The sequence below is a fragment of the Orbicella franksi genome, chromosome 8 (assembly GCF_964199315.1).
Source record: "Orbicella franksi chromosome 8, jaOrbFran1.1, whole genome shotgun sequence".
In the NCBI taxonomy this organism is placed as follows: Eukaryota; Metazoa; Cnidaria; class Anthozoa; order Scleractinia; family Merulinidae; genus Orbicella; species Orbicella franksi.
Window position 1 is genome coordinate 24,944,744 of NC_138152.1, and position 14,196 is coordinate 24,958,939.

A 14,196-nucleotide genomic window follows, 5' to 3' on the forward strand; every position below is an offset into this window, starting at 1 on the left:
GAAATGGAAGAGTGGAGTAAGCAGGCTGAAGAAACAAAATCTGAAGGTTGGTACTACTTAATGTTACATAAGAGTAGCAAATCTGTCCCTCAGTTTAAAAGAATCGAGGAAAGTAGAAATATTCCTCAGTCATTTAAGACCCCATTACAACGAGCGTCACGTTCTAACTCTATATCTATAAGACACTTTGTCTCAGAGACTTCAGGCTTCTCGTAGTTTCAAGTTCAGGGGCTGGAAATTCCACTGAATTCGTCTTTCATCATTCTGGCCGCAATCTTCTCCTGTATACTCTCCTTTTTATTCTTATTAATAAGCAAGAGTTATTTGAAATATCACCGAAAAAAACTCCATCCGTTAAGCAGTCAAAATGTAGGATGAAGGAAATTATCCATCACATACTAGAAGCAAAATATCAGATATTTCATATGGACAATAACAGACTCCACTAACGTTTTTAGTTTCTAAAGAGGACATTGCTTTGAAGGAACTGAGTGCCAAGTTTCATCAGTTAGAGATGGAAACCAAAAGTGCAAAAGGTTTGTAACAGATCTTCTACCAGAGGCACATTAAATTTATTTTGTAACTATCTCTTCTTTAATTACTTTTAGTGTAGAGTTAAACGATAACTATCTTGCTGATATTATTTCAGCTATAAGTTCATGAATAATTTGAGATACGTAGGCATTATGGCCAGCATGTGGGACACCGGACCGAGAGCACTGGCCGAGTTACCATCGACAGCATATATAATTCACGACCACAGCACAATATATATGGAACTCATTTATAGTTTAACCGGTGGAAGTATCATTTAACTACAATAAGGCCATTTGTATTCCTAAAACCAGCAATCTGAGATATCTTCCGCATAAAACTACTTTCTCTTTCAGGTGAACTTAACCGCAAACTGGAGTTTGATGTGACTGCAAAAGAATTGCAAACGGCTTTGTAAGTACCTAGCCCACTTTCACTCTTCCTTTTGTGCGTATTCATCTTTCAGTCTGGAAAATGTGACTTTTTCTTAACGTTGCTTAATGAAATTACTGAAGGACTGATCTTTAATGTGCTCATTCATTTTGTTTTGTTTTGTTTTTTTTTTTTTGTATACCGTGTGTGCAATGTAATGGGCAATTTCCTCTATGAGACGTGCCTGCAAGGAGTCATGGTAGTTGTATTCATCATCTTGGATTGGATATTTGCTTCCATGAATGCAGCTATCATGATTCGCTGCAGGTACGTCTCATAGAGGCAATTGGCCATTCAACAGATGAAAGTATGGGCATTTGTTATGATGTAATAGTCGTCACAAAGTTGCATTGACGTTTTACAGCAAAAGGGGCAGTGAAAACGGTTTTGTAACTTTATCGTTACAAATGAAAATAAACGCTATACTTAAATTTTAGGACGGTTTTTGAGGAAGTGAATCAGGAAGCGAAAGGGAAGCTAGAAATATCTGAGGAGGCACTGGTGGAGGAGCTGGAAAGGTAACCAATATTAATATGTATCTCATGGAAAAGGTTAAACCATACAGAAGAAGGTTGTTGCATTTATTTAAATTAATGATAGAAGCACCTGACTTCTGTAATAAATTAAAACTACAAGGTACAAAGAGAAGAGTATTTACGTTAGTGGTCAAAATTACGAAATAAACAAAAGCTTTCTTCAAGCGCGAAATGTTTAGGTGGACATTCTCAATTCCTAAAAGAGAACAGTTTTCTGACAGTGACGCTAGAGTAAAACTTAATAAGCTCAGTGGATGATACCTGTTCCAGGCGTTCGATTAGTTGTGGAGCAATGCGAAAAAACGGTGAATCGCTCGAAATCCACCTTTCTTTGTGATCTCCTCCGCTTCCTTTTTAAAACCTTTTTTTTTTGTCTTTATGTCTTTTTTTTTTCTCTCGCCGTTTTTCGCGCTGCTCCCCTACTAACTATATAACTAAATGCCTTGACCAAGCTATGTGACCTGTGACACCTCCACTATTTATCATCCTAATAATTTTTTACACAGAAGCTAAGCTCAACCTGCAGACGACCAAGCTGTCAAACAGCAAAAATAATTCTGCTGATGATCGGACGTCTTGCTAGTCTGCTCAAAAGCTCATATCGATTTGCTGACTGACAGTGACTGACAGTTCGAACTCAAAACGCAAACTTTGGCGTTTGGAGTTTTGATGGATTGTAACCAACACTCATTATTTCTGCTCTAAGTACTTATTTATGGCACGTGTTGCTTTTACAGCCCCTTATGCTTTGACTTAAAAACAAATGTCTAATTCACTCTTTATGTTGTAGAATCAAGCAAACGAACAACAAATACGACAGCAGAGAGGACATTTCGTTCTGCCCAAACGAGGTAACAAACGGCCTGAAAACTGATTTGTGGAACGAAACTTCTGTGAAGTGATTTGGTTATTATTCAACAGCAGATCACATCGAACGAAGTTGACGCAACAAACAATAATGATGCCACACAATCAAATGCATTTCCGTTGGTTTCTGCTGAGTCTGTTCCACAAGTCGCCTCCAACCTAGCTGATGGTTACAAGCAACCCAATATTGTCAGCCGTCAGTACTCCAGCATTGGGAGTCCTTCAGTTACACCAGGTTCAAAAGGTAAACCTGTCCAGTTATTTTGATTTTTATGTTTTCACTCACAACACACCTGCAACTTTTATGGTTTTAATAGTAAGTAGTGCATTTGAAAACGCGATTTCTTTTCACTCTATTTAGTGAAAAGAATAGAAGAATATTGATAATGACTAAACAAATCATCACTAGAAGAGGAGAACTTACAGGATGTCCTTAATAATGACACCACGCTGATCCCAAAACATCTCATCCAAAACTGACTTGTAGAGGAAAGATAAGAGGGTTAGGATATTTATTATTTATACCATGCCATAGAAAATACAGCCAATCAGAGTAAAGGAAAGCCGTTGCCTTCCCATCGCGCGTGCGTCGCGCGTATGTCGCATTGATAGCGTTGGCCACTGTATTTTCTATGGCATGGTATAAAATAGTTATGCAACGCTCTCTTGTCGTATACCATGGGATATCCCACTTGTCGCTTGTATTTCCTTGGTATATACACCTAAAGGCTCGTGTGTATATCGAGAATACAGCTCAAAAACATTGCATAACTAGTTTTTATTCAGGGTTGAAAATATGTATCTCTTCACAGAGGGAACTGATCATCAGGTACATTTACAATCAGGAGGAAGAAGGTCATCTTTGCAAGGAAGGTCATTTTTTATTTCTCTACCTGTTTCCTCAAATAACTAATGTCAGTACGCGTTGAAGTTTCTCAAATCGTTATGTTACTTACTGCACGGGAAAGTTCTAATAAAGCTAAATTGGAAATACGTGTATTAAATCAATTTCTTTACACTTTCAGTCACGGCAGTGATATATTACTTTTGTGTTTCACAAGTGAAAGTGAGGAAGTGTAACATTTTCCCCTAAAACAAACAAGAATGAATCAACAAACGTTATCATGTCAATAGCACAAACGCTTGCTGCCTCAAACTAGAGGTGGACACCACATGCTTTGAGCTTTTGAGGCATTGTCGTCAGAGCAAAACTAAAAAACAAAACGAAAATTAAAAAACACCGAAAAATCCCAAAATTCCAAAATCGTTTGTAGTGATTTGGTGTTAGATCGAATGATTGAATGGCCGAATTTTGGATCTACTACTTTTGGATAAGAGACACCCATTACTAGACGATATCAAACAAAGGCACCCTGTATTTCATCGTAGAGTGATTCGAAAGTGATTCATGACCACGGTGTTGGTATAGGTCAAATGAGGAGAGCACTTCAGTGTGTAAGTTGCTTTCCATGATTCACCTATATTTTGCAGTCCTTGATATTCACTTCTGAAAACTAAACTAATCATTTGATCTTGTGAGGTAAATAGCCAATCAAAACTCTGGAAAGCCGTTGCATATCGGGCAGTGTACCACGGGCCCTATTCCAGTTAAGTTTCCCGGCGGCGTTCGCTTTGATATACATCAGTGGTCTGAATCCAAAATAAACATAAAAATGTGTTCAGGATTGGTAAATTTGAGAAGTCTTCGAAAAACTTTGGAAATGTACAGACTGAAACTGATCTTTATAAAATATATGGAGAATTTTTTAAAAAGTTCTCGGAAAAGAGATGGGGATCTTCGGCAAACAGTAAGAAATCGACGTTTCTCTTTGTACTGTTGCCAGTCTTCTGTACGGTTCAGGTAATATAGTTATGTGATGCATTTCCGTCGTATACGCGGTGAACAGTGACAATCCGTGGGATTGTCATTCAAAGAAAACTACCACCAGTCAGAAGTACTCCCTTCTGGGGTAGGGGTGGGGGGATGCCTGTTTACCCTCTTACAGTCAACTAAGTATTAGCAGTATTGAGTACTTTAGCTTAATCTGCTAAGGTCGAAAGCAGGTAATTTGGCTCTTCAACATTTTAAACCAAGAAAGATAAGAGCCGGTATCTGGTGAACATAAGAGCTATGTTTTGGTACCTTCAAACTAGATTTCATGAAAGAAACATTAACTCCGGAACAAAAGTTGTAATTCATTCCGATATTCTTAGCAACGTAGCTACCCTGTAGCATTCTTACAGCGGCAGTATAATTTACACCCGCTTGTAAATAGATGTGTCGTGAAAAATACACCTCAAATGTTTCCTTGCTAGAAAATCTGTTGTTGTAGGTTAGAGATTTACTGGCAATGGAAGTATTTCCTTCGTACAGCTGAATTGTGATGTTGTAGTGAGCAAATAACCTTCGATCATTCCACAGTCGGTAGCCGCGTAAGATTATATTACTGCTGGTCTGAAAATCGATGGCTTCAACCGAGGAACTTCTCGACCCGTATCTGTATCCAACATTTGGAATCTTGTCTCTGGAGCGCCAACAGCTGCAATCCACTATAGAAACAAAGTTGACCATTAGTGTTAGGATACTCGAGCCGTGAACAATTGACATGTTTGTACAGTTTTTTGGCGACCAGAGAATGAAAAACGATCAATACTTTTGTTAATATGAAGAACCCTCATTTTACCGATTTCAAGTGTCATGGTTTGAATATGCTCGTTGTTGAAGGGTGAGAGGGGCTGGTGTTTCGATTGATGCAAGAAGAGAGAAGATTGGGAGCATGGAAAGAAAAGGAGCGCCTGTAGCAATCTTTATCATACTTTCCAGAAAACCGAGAACTGATAAAGCACGAGGAAAAGAGTAGAGAGGAAAGTGAGTAAAATTAATTTGAAATGACGAAGGTAGCAAGTTAGCATGCACATGAAACGCAATTTGTTTTGATTTCGCCTGACTTAAAACACTCAGTAAACAATACTAACCTCCTTTCTGCACCACCAGGTTCATCCTGGTCTTCTTTAAACCCATAGAGTTCATCACAACACACTCGTACAATCCACTGTCGGTGGCAATCAGGTTTGTTATTTTGAGGTTTCCATCCCTTACTTCAGTCCTGGCCAAAGGAAACGGCTGAAGAAGTCGACTCCAGTTTGCAAATGGAGTTGGGAAACCTTCTGCTTGGCAAGTTTCAGTGAAGTCCGTGCTTTCGAAAGGCATGACTACTGCTGGAGGTTTCTTGGTGAAGATAGGTGCCGCTAAATCCAAAACAAAATTTCATGATCATTGGATTTAGTTTTCATACGAACAGCCCACACCATTTTTGAATATATTTGATATTTTCAATTGCAATGAGGCCGCCCTTGATTCAAAGTGAAAGAATTTGGGCCTGCATGTGGCTGACAATCGTTTTTGCTTTTGGGCCAGTTAATTCATCTCGCCTTCCAAATCACTATTCGGAAAATCTATTTAGAAATCCTCATTGTCTTACCTCTCAAAAGACGTATTGGACTGAGAAATTTTTGGAGACATGCCAGAGATAGCTGGTTGAGCTTATAAATTTGTTTTGATATCCGACCCGACAGTATAAACCAGAGGGCCTAAAACAGCGTTTAGGCTGTATAATCTAACGCATCCTGACGACCAAATAACTTCATTTTGGGAAACCATCATTCTATTTGGGATAATCGCTTCATCTGTTCAGGGTTAGCTCAGGATAAACATTAAATATCTGTAGTTTGAGTCATCTTACCTCGAACAGTCAGGTTGCTAAAGGCTTCAGCTGATCCCAGAGCACTGGTAGCCAGGCATGAGTACAACCCAGCATCACTGAAATTCAGCTGTTTAATAGTCAGTATTCCTTCTTCAATGGAGTACTTTAATCCCGGCGAAAGTATCTCATTTTCAAATTTCCATTCAATCCTTGGCGTAGGATTTCCACTGACTGTGCAATTGAAAGTCGTGTTTTGTTCTTCGTCGACTGTGTTCTCACCTGGTAGTAAAACGGTTTGCGGCGCAGATATTGATTTTCCGGGTATCCCAGGGGGTCCCGGCACACCCGTCGGTCCAGGACTGCCTCTATCCCCCTTTTCTCCTCTTCGTCCCGGAGGTCCTGTTTCTCCCTGTTCTCCTCGTTCTCCGGATATTCCGGTGGCACCATGGGGTCCTTGCGAGCCCATTTCTCCTTTTATTCCCCTCGGTCCGGTAGGTCCGGTCATTCCTGGTTTTCCGTATTTACCAGGAGGTCCCATGATACCTTGAGTCCCAGTCTTCCCTCTTGTCCCCTTTGGCCCCCTCCTGCCACGAGACCCTTTGGAACCTCTAGGACCAGGACGTCCAGGGGGACCAGCAGGGCATACCCTAGCGTTCGATCTGCAGTATTCATTCGGAATGAATCTCCCCAATTGAAAAGAAATCTCACGGCGTATGTCTTCGGTTGAAAATCCCCCTCTTGTCGCATTGGCAGTGGCATCCCTTCGGGATCTGTGATCAAGACTGCTAGAAAGCTCTTCAACAGCATCTGACAAGTGAAAAAAAAAATCGATAAATATTTTATACTCACATGTTCCGTTTGCAAACCAACTGAAACCTATTTTAACAGCATGAAACCTTGCATTTACTCTGTGACGAGTCGGTGAATGAATGAATGAATGAATGAATAGCCTTTATTTTATTTCGGTGAAGGGCTAAGATGGCATAGGTAGCCGAGAACCATCAGGTGGCTAAATCATTCTCACTTATCTGTCAAACAAGTCGAAATTCTAACTAACGAGTGGTGTCTCGACATTTTAACTTGGCAGATAACATTTTTATTTCGTAAACTAACAGACTGTGTCATGACCCCCCCCCCCCCTTTCCCGAGGTGAAGTACTCCTAGAAAAATTGGGTAGGGGAGTGCGGCCCGCCTACCAAAGCCCTTACCCTATTTATGACCAAAATCTACGATTTTCCCTACCCTATTAATGACCAGACCAAAAATACGATACCCTGTCTCAGACCTGCCTTATAATCAGTTATCTAGTTCAGACCGATGTTAAAGCCATTGTGAAGGGCTTTTGTTGATGGTCTTATCAATAACGATGAAAAATTAGCTTCTTTTAGAAAAACATATCCAGTTCAAGACTAGAGTGCAAAAAACCATACCCTATTTATGACCAAAATGGCCAAAATCGATACCCTATTCAAGACCAAAACGGCTGAAAAACCATACCCTTTGGGTCGCACATACCTATATAGCCCATATAAGGGAGTACCCCACCCCTCCGTGTGACACCATTTCTGACTGCTAACAAATTGGGTAAAATATTCCCTCGCGACCAATTAATGACCCTGGCCCTCTCTGCTATCAACTTAAAACCAGTTAACGCTAATCCAGGATTACAAGTTTATCAAGTTAGTAAGTAAGTAAATAAGTAAAACCTTTATTTAAGTGCATAAAAGTGAAATTAAAATTTACGCTTAACCCTAGGCTAACCTAATCGCGCTTTCTATAGCCCAGGAGAGCACTGTGTGATATCATAGGCACTATAGATGTGATATCATAGGCTTGCCGGCTTTCTAGACTGGGAGCCTTTCATAGCATCTGTTTCGAGTGACAGGATCATTCACGTTGCCATCAACATGTTGATGGCAGCTTGTCAGTTTTGCTGGGACTCAACCCGGGGGGACTCCCATATAAAAGGGACGGGGGTGGTCGGCGGAAATTTTGAAAAAAACAAAAAAAACCCTAACAGGTACCAAGATCTTGCTTTGTAGGCGTGACTTGAAATTTTTTGATCCCTAAGAGGTACCAATTATAACACAACACATTATCTCCGGTGATATTTGGTTCCGCGGAAGCTCCCGCTGAGGCTCTCTTGAGGCTTAACACCCTAAGAGGTACCAAAACCGCTTTTTAACCTCTAAAATCCCCTGGGGGGTGGCTTGGAAAAATCATATCACATTATATTATACGACAAGCACCTCCGTCCCCTTTATATTGGAGTTCACCCGGGAGGTCTCAAAACTTCGTAAATGCTGAAAAGACTCACTCAGTGTGCTTGGAACTGCTTGCATGATTGTCAAGAGTATCTGAAATGGGTGCTATTGCCAGCTAAGAAATCAAGCGGATTTTCCTTAACTGATGGGTGACATCTGAGATCTGCAAATTTTACTCTTGGCTGATTTAACTGCCAGCTAAGAAATCGCCAAACCAGGCCCTCTGAAGAGACTAAATAGCTAACTGCTTCTGATAACAAACTTATCACACATATTGAATGATGAAGTTGTAGATGTGTTTAGATTCTAAAGCAGAACATAGTTTCACAAGGAAATACTGGTTATCCAGCAAACACATCAGGGAGGTAGTTACAAAGGAATGAAACCAGAGCTTTAGATTTCGAGGAGGTCTAAGAAAAAAGTACGTGTGGGCTACCCTTGACCTCTGAGAAAGCTCGACGAGATAAACTAGTAATACATTTAGTAAGCATGTATTCTCGGACTGAGTAGAACCTACTGCAAGCGAACTTGTTGCTCTAAGGCTAGTAGGAGACTGAACGAATGCCAACAATTAAGTACGTAGTTACCTTTTTGACAAATGATGTAAAAGCCCAGTCGACCTTCTTACACTATCGCATGTAGAGGGAATCTGCTAAAAGTTTGATTTAAGATTTTCACAAGAAAAATTAAAATACATTGTCCCATCATGAAAGGTTGGAAAGGACTGTTTTGCCCCTGAATTTCATTTCATTTCATTTACTTGTTTCTCACACATATTCGCCCCTTTTTGAATGAGTTCGGGCTAGTTGAAATGGACTAATACAGCGAAGTGATAAATTAATACTGTCTACTGGGGTCAAAGTCTAAATCAGTCGCAAATTCAATACCAAATTCAACGGACCTGATGAAGACGAGGAAAGGCTTTCTGTCGAAGATGATATTGGCCTACTTTTTTCGCTGTCACCTTTGTATATCGTTGTCGGAATATCTTCCCGTCTTGCATTCAACCTCGTAACGTAACATTCCTCTATCAAAACCACCATCTGTCGTTCCAATGCGAACAAGCGATCATTTGTTTCTTCATTTTTCATGAAGAGAATTCCACAAACAAACACTAGAATGACTGACAAAAACGATGGCCTGATGAAAGGAAGAAAATATCCAACTCGATGATACTTTGACGGGTCCACTTCCCTGAGCATGGTTAGCGCACATTCGATAAATCGCCGATGGAAAGAAATGAGTATAGCACACTGCTGTATCACCAACACTTAAATCCGGGTATTTCTGCGCGCTTCACTGACACTCGATATCTGCCAGGTGAGTATTGTTAGTCAACCTTCACAACACGTATCTGATTCTCCAAAGTTTGTTTAGTCTACATAGTGGGTTAGAGGGCACGGGGGAAATATAACTAAACTTTGGTTAGCAAAACGTATGTACTTGTTGCTAGTTATATAATGTTAGCTATTTTTTAGAGTCACCGTAGATTTGGAGTCTATTTCGGAACAAAAAAAATACTGATACTTCATCAAAGGAATCACACTAAAGTCTTCATAAGCCTGTTAAAGCAGTCCTTATTTGTGAATAATATTAAAAATATTAAAAAATTGTTTGTGACGTCATTGGTTCATTTCTGCTTCATTGTTATTCGACTTTGCACACAGAGGGTATCCCGATAGCTGAAGTTGACTCCAAAATGATGAAGGGCTTGCAAAACTATGAAATCTTAATTAGCTCGTTAGGTCTAATATCAAAAAAGATTTGGCGTAAACTTGCTAGGTGGCAAACGAGTGACTTCATGCCTGACATTCTTTATATTATTTTGATTATTTTAACCCTTGTCATACAAAAGGTATATTGTAGGCTCGGCTCAAATTGGTGTGGACGGTTAATCTTGTCAAGCCCTTTCAGATAGCTTCTTTCCATTTGAGCTCATTTGCAAAGCCAAAAATTGGTTTTAGAGTACACTTAGTTCGTTATAGATAAGATTATGACGTCACAGCTGACTCTATCGAGTCTTCCTTAATTTCTAAGAAGAAGGCCAAAAAGTGTCCAGTAGTGGTGGAATCAAAAATATTAATTACCAAAGTGATGGAGGATTAAAGCGTAAAGGCCGTTTACAATTTTGCCTACTAGCGGACACCACTCGAATTTACATACATTAAACACTCTTGTAGGCCGTTCAATGGGCGAACCTTCAGTAAGGTGAGTGTGGATACAGAGCCTGATCTACATTAGTAGAGGGAAGGGGAAGGGGCGGTTCTCGGTGGTTCCAGTGCGGTTTACCCCTCAACTGGAGCAGGGGTTGAGGAGGTTGAAAGGAAATTTAACTAGCCAGTAATTAATGTGTGCGGGAAATACCCAGATTAGGACCTAGGGTTTGATTGGAGTACATAAAAAACATTTTTTTAAGAATTAACAAAATTTATCGTTTGAAATAAACTATTCGAAAGTTTGAGACTTTCTGAGTGGAAATTGACGATTTTACAATTTCACAAACTTGACTATTTGGTCCTTAAAAATAGTTAGGGGAATGAGTCGAGTTGTAAGTGCGAAATACCATGATGTGACGTCATTTTGATACCTTACGTCTCATAGACAGGAAATCGGTCGCTTCAGCTACGAGTGTTTCGGCAACGACCTAACTTTGCTAACGTGTTAAGTCAGTTCTCCAACGTGTTCGGTCTGTTCGTACAATGGTAGGTAGTCAGCTTGTTCTCCCTCGAATTTTGTCGTTCTAGAATTCAAACTCTAAATCGCACCTGTAAATTTGTTCCAATTTGTGAGCGATTCGGTCGTAAAAACAACACCATACAATTTTGCTTAGCAATTTATAGCAATTCAAAGTATTTTTTGTGAATTTCGCGTTAAACTTTTGAAGCGATTCTGATTCCATAATGCACATCTGTCAGCGCCTTCCTAAGATAAATGGAATGGGAAAAACATAAGCTCTAAAAAACAGCCTCTTGGCTTTTCCAAAGTGACTTCAAAGACTTCAAAATTAAGTCTTATCTGACTTCTGCGAGACATAGACAAACCAATTAAAGATGTTTGCGAAGTTACCCAATTCATACAGGACGCCAACGAACTGACCTAAGCAGTTAGCTGACTGGCCGTTGATAAACCTCAAATGGGAAACAACCGCAATTAGGAAAAACAGAAAAGAAAACATGTAACCCTATTCAGGAATGAGCGACTTCAGTTCAAGCAAAGATCAAGCGGTATCAACCGAGGGCATCAAATTGTGCGTTATTAGGACTAACTTCTAGCGCACGAGAGAGGCGGATGAGGTCGGTGAAGATGCAGTAACCTTCGCCGGAACAGGAACAGGCTCCCGGCGAGGACGGAAAACAAATTCGGCGAGCGCGAAACTGAAGAAGTTGGACAGTGAAGTGATCGGGGCGGAAGCCTGCTCGCAGGCTAAAGATGCAGATGAATATGAACTTACATTAATAGTGCAGGAAATCAGATATCAAAGAGCTTCCTTTTAATTCGCGATTCAGGGTTTTTTTACTAGTCAACAAGTTATTAGTCAAATGCATTCTTAAAACCAAGAGTTTATCTCTTGTTACAACTTAATACATATATGGTCTAACCTAACAATGATCGCTCGGATCGGATCGGATCTTTGGTGTAAATTCGGGATCTCACATTCGTTGAACATAGGTTTTGAAACCTTTGTTGGTTAGGGACACTTGGAACGCAATATCGCCTTTTTTTGATTTGTCTACGTGCATCTTAAAACTTATCATCTGGTATCAACGTGACGTCATCGGTTATTGACCACGAAATTCGAATACCATTTTTAAGGGGAAAATGGCACAATATTAGGGATTGTAAAATCGTCAATTTTTTCCCTAAAATTCTCAAAATATGGAAACGTGTAGTTCAACTGATAAAATTAATATAACAAAGCAAACAAGGAGGAAAAACGTTTTCGTATCATACGTATTGCATCGAATGTGGGTGACCATGGGTTTCCCAGCCAGCCCAAAATAACAAGAACAACACCGTCCTTTATTTATTCACGATATGGGAAAAGGCAAAGACTTAAATGCAAAGACCTGAAATCGGCTGAGGAACAGATATGTCGAGGAACAGATCCGCGTGCTCCTTACTAAAGTGACACTCCTTGTAGCTCAACTCTGTAATATTGAGTTCACTTTTAACATCGTAGGAAACGAAAAATAAGCGCTGGTATCTGGCCCGAACCGACTCCAGAACTGTTGCTGTCTTTGGATGACGCCAGAACATGAAGCTCTTGACATGCCGTCAGTGTGTGAGCAAAAGAACTTGCACTTGTCGTTATTTTAGCTGTTGCGGAGTATAACAGTCCTGCACGAATAGAAATCTCTTGTAAGAATTGAACCTCAAATGTCTTACCAGTGGATCTGGTGTTGTAGGACCCAGTCTTTTCTGCAATCGTAGAACTTCCACGATACAAACCAATGGTGACCTGAAAGGTCGTTGAACCGCTTGTGACTCCCCACAGGCGGTATCCCCGCAGAATGGCGTCACCATTGGTTTGGAAATCAATTGCGTCAACTGTTCCACAGTAACCCCAACCTGAACTTAGACTTTCAGGTCGTCGGCTGCGCTAGCAATCACAATTTATCGAAAGAAAAGTTGACATGAAAACAGCCACTATAACAGCAACGAATTATATGTGGTAGTAAGTTTCATGCATGAAAAGCTTGTTATATATCTAACGCCTAATATATAGGTTGGTAAATTTTGCCCACATAGAATTGTCAATTGTAAATTATGGACTGTCGCCTTATAGTGGTAGGGGAGCTTGCGTGTTTCCACGACCCCAAAAGCTATACCGTACCGGCTGGGAGTTCAATCTCCCTGGCAGATTCAATCATGTCTGGCAGGTCAAAGGGTAAAAACCAGACTAAAGGACATTCCCTGACCCTCCAGGTTGGGAGTTTGGCGTAGGGCCAATCACCCTACACAGTAAAACAGAGCCTGATTACGGAAACCAAATGACCTTAGGTGTCCTGCGGGGCAAAATGAGGAATGAGATGAGAAATCAAATAAAGCTGTTTCAATACCTTTCTTGTTCTTAGCCAAGTATCAGCTCCGTGTCAGTGGTGACAAACTATTAATCAATGTTTGGCTATCATCGTGTAATATGTTCCACTTATTAGATTAAATGTTAAATCAGAGTCATTTTTTAATTCCGATCCAAACATTTTGAGGAAGGATCGTGCGCATAGATTTTGAGATAAACGTCATGGAAACTACTAGTGCCAGTCTCCCCTTAAGCACGCGGTCTTTCATTTTGGGAAACCAGAAACTGCAAGGGACCGCATACGATAAACACTGCCAACGTAGGATCTAAAAGAGATCTGATCAGCCAAAGAAATGTATGAAGACAAACAATAGACTGCAAGGCTGATACTACGTGAAAAACGCTTTTTGTTTTTCAGTTGTCGCATATAATCGCTAAATAGCTTAACAAACAGTAATTAAAAATAGAAAAAAAATACAACACCAACTTCGTGAAAGATTTTACAAAAGAGGTTAAAAACTGCTTTAGCCATTCGTGGAGGGTGTCCACTTTGATCATCTGAAGTACTAAAACATATTGCAAAGTGCAACCAATGCTTCTCTTTCACTGAAAACTTTGCTTTGCATCATTACCTTCCGATCCTGAGTGTGCGGAAACCGCCTTTATTGAAACAAGATGGCGTTCAAAGTTTTGCAGTCATCATACGAGACTATGCAAATTATCATGTGTATTCACCTAATGTATAATTAAACAAAAGTCAAATCGCGAAAGTTACGCCTTGACTTGTTCATGGTCAATAACACACCTTTAAAGTGGCTCAAAACAATAATGTTTCCGTG

General features: G+C 40.1%; 2 protein-coding genes across 2 annotated transcripts; both read right to left on the bottom strand.

The window, feature by feature from the left end:
- Positions 1–3,431: 3,431 nt before the first annotated feature.
- LOC145495841 (uncharacterized) lies at positions 3,432–9,979 on the bottom strand. The gene is made up of 4 exons (XM_081475425.1): positions 9,239–9,979; positions 6,113–6,880; positions 5,346–5,618; positions 3,432–4,919 (listed from the first exon to the last, which is right to left on the bottom strand). The coding sequence occupies exons 1-4, from the start codon at positions 9,537–9,539 to the stop codon at positions 4,447–4,449; spliced, it is 1,815 nt and encodes a 604-aa protein (XP_081331551.1). The 5' UTR covers positions 9,540–9,979; the 3' UTR covers positions 3,432–4,446.
- A 2,526-nt stretch (positions 9,980–12,505) lies between these two features.
- LOC145494283 (BTB/POZ domain-containing protein 1-like) lies at positions 12,506–13,208 on the bottom strand. The gene is made up of 2 exons (XM_081473725.1): positions 13,167–13,208; positions 12,506–12,937 (listed from the first exon to the last, which is right to left on the bottom strand). The coding sequence occupies exons 1-2, from the start codon at positions 13,206–13,208 to the stop codon at positions 12,506–12,508; spliced, it is 474 nt and encodes a 157-aa protein (XP_081329851.1).
- Between the last annotated feature and the right edge of the window lie 988 nt (positions 13,209–14,196).

What these genes read in the sequence shown, in the direction of transcription:
- LOC145495841 (XM_081475425.1), bottom strand. Translation starts at nt 9,539, where the DNA reads ATGCTCAGGGAAGTGGACCCGTCAAAGTATCATCGAGTTGGATATTTT. An exon ending in TAGCAACCTGACTGTTCGAG is followed by an intron (nt 5,619 to 6,112) that starts GTAAGATGACTC and finishes TTTTGGATTTAG; the next exon opens with CGGCACCTATCTTCACCAAG. An exon ending in CCTGGTGGTGCAGAAAGGAG is followed by an intron (nt 4,920 to 5,345) that starts GTTAGTATTGTT and finishes TTGTTTCTATAG; the next exon opens with TGGATTGCAGCTGTTGGCGC.
- LOC145494283 (XM_081473725.1), bottom strand. Translation starts at nt 13,208, where the DNA reads ATGATTGAATCTGCCAGGGAGATTGAACTCCCAGCCGGTACG. An exon ending in TTGAACTCCCAGCCGGTACG is followed by an intron (nt 12,938 to 13,166) that starts GTATAGCTTTTG and finishes TGTGATTGCTAG; the next exon opens with CGCAGCCGACGACCTGAAAG.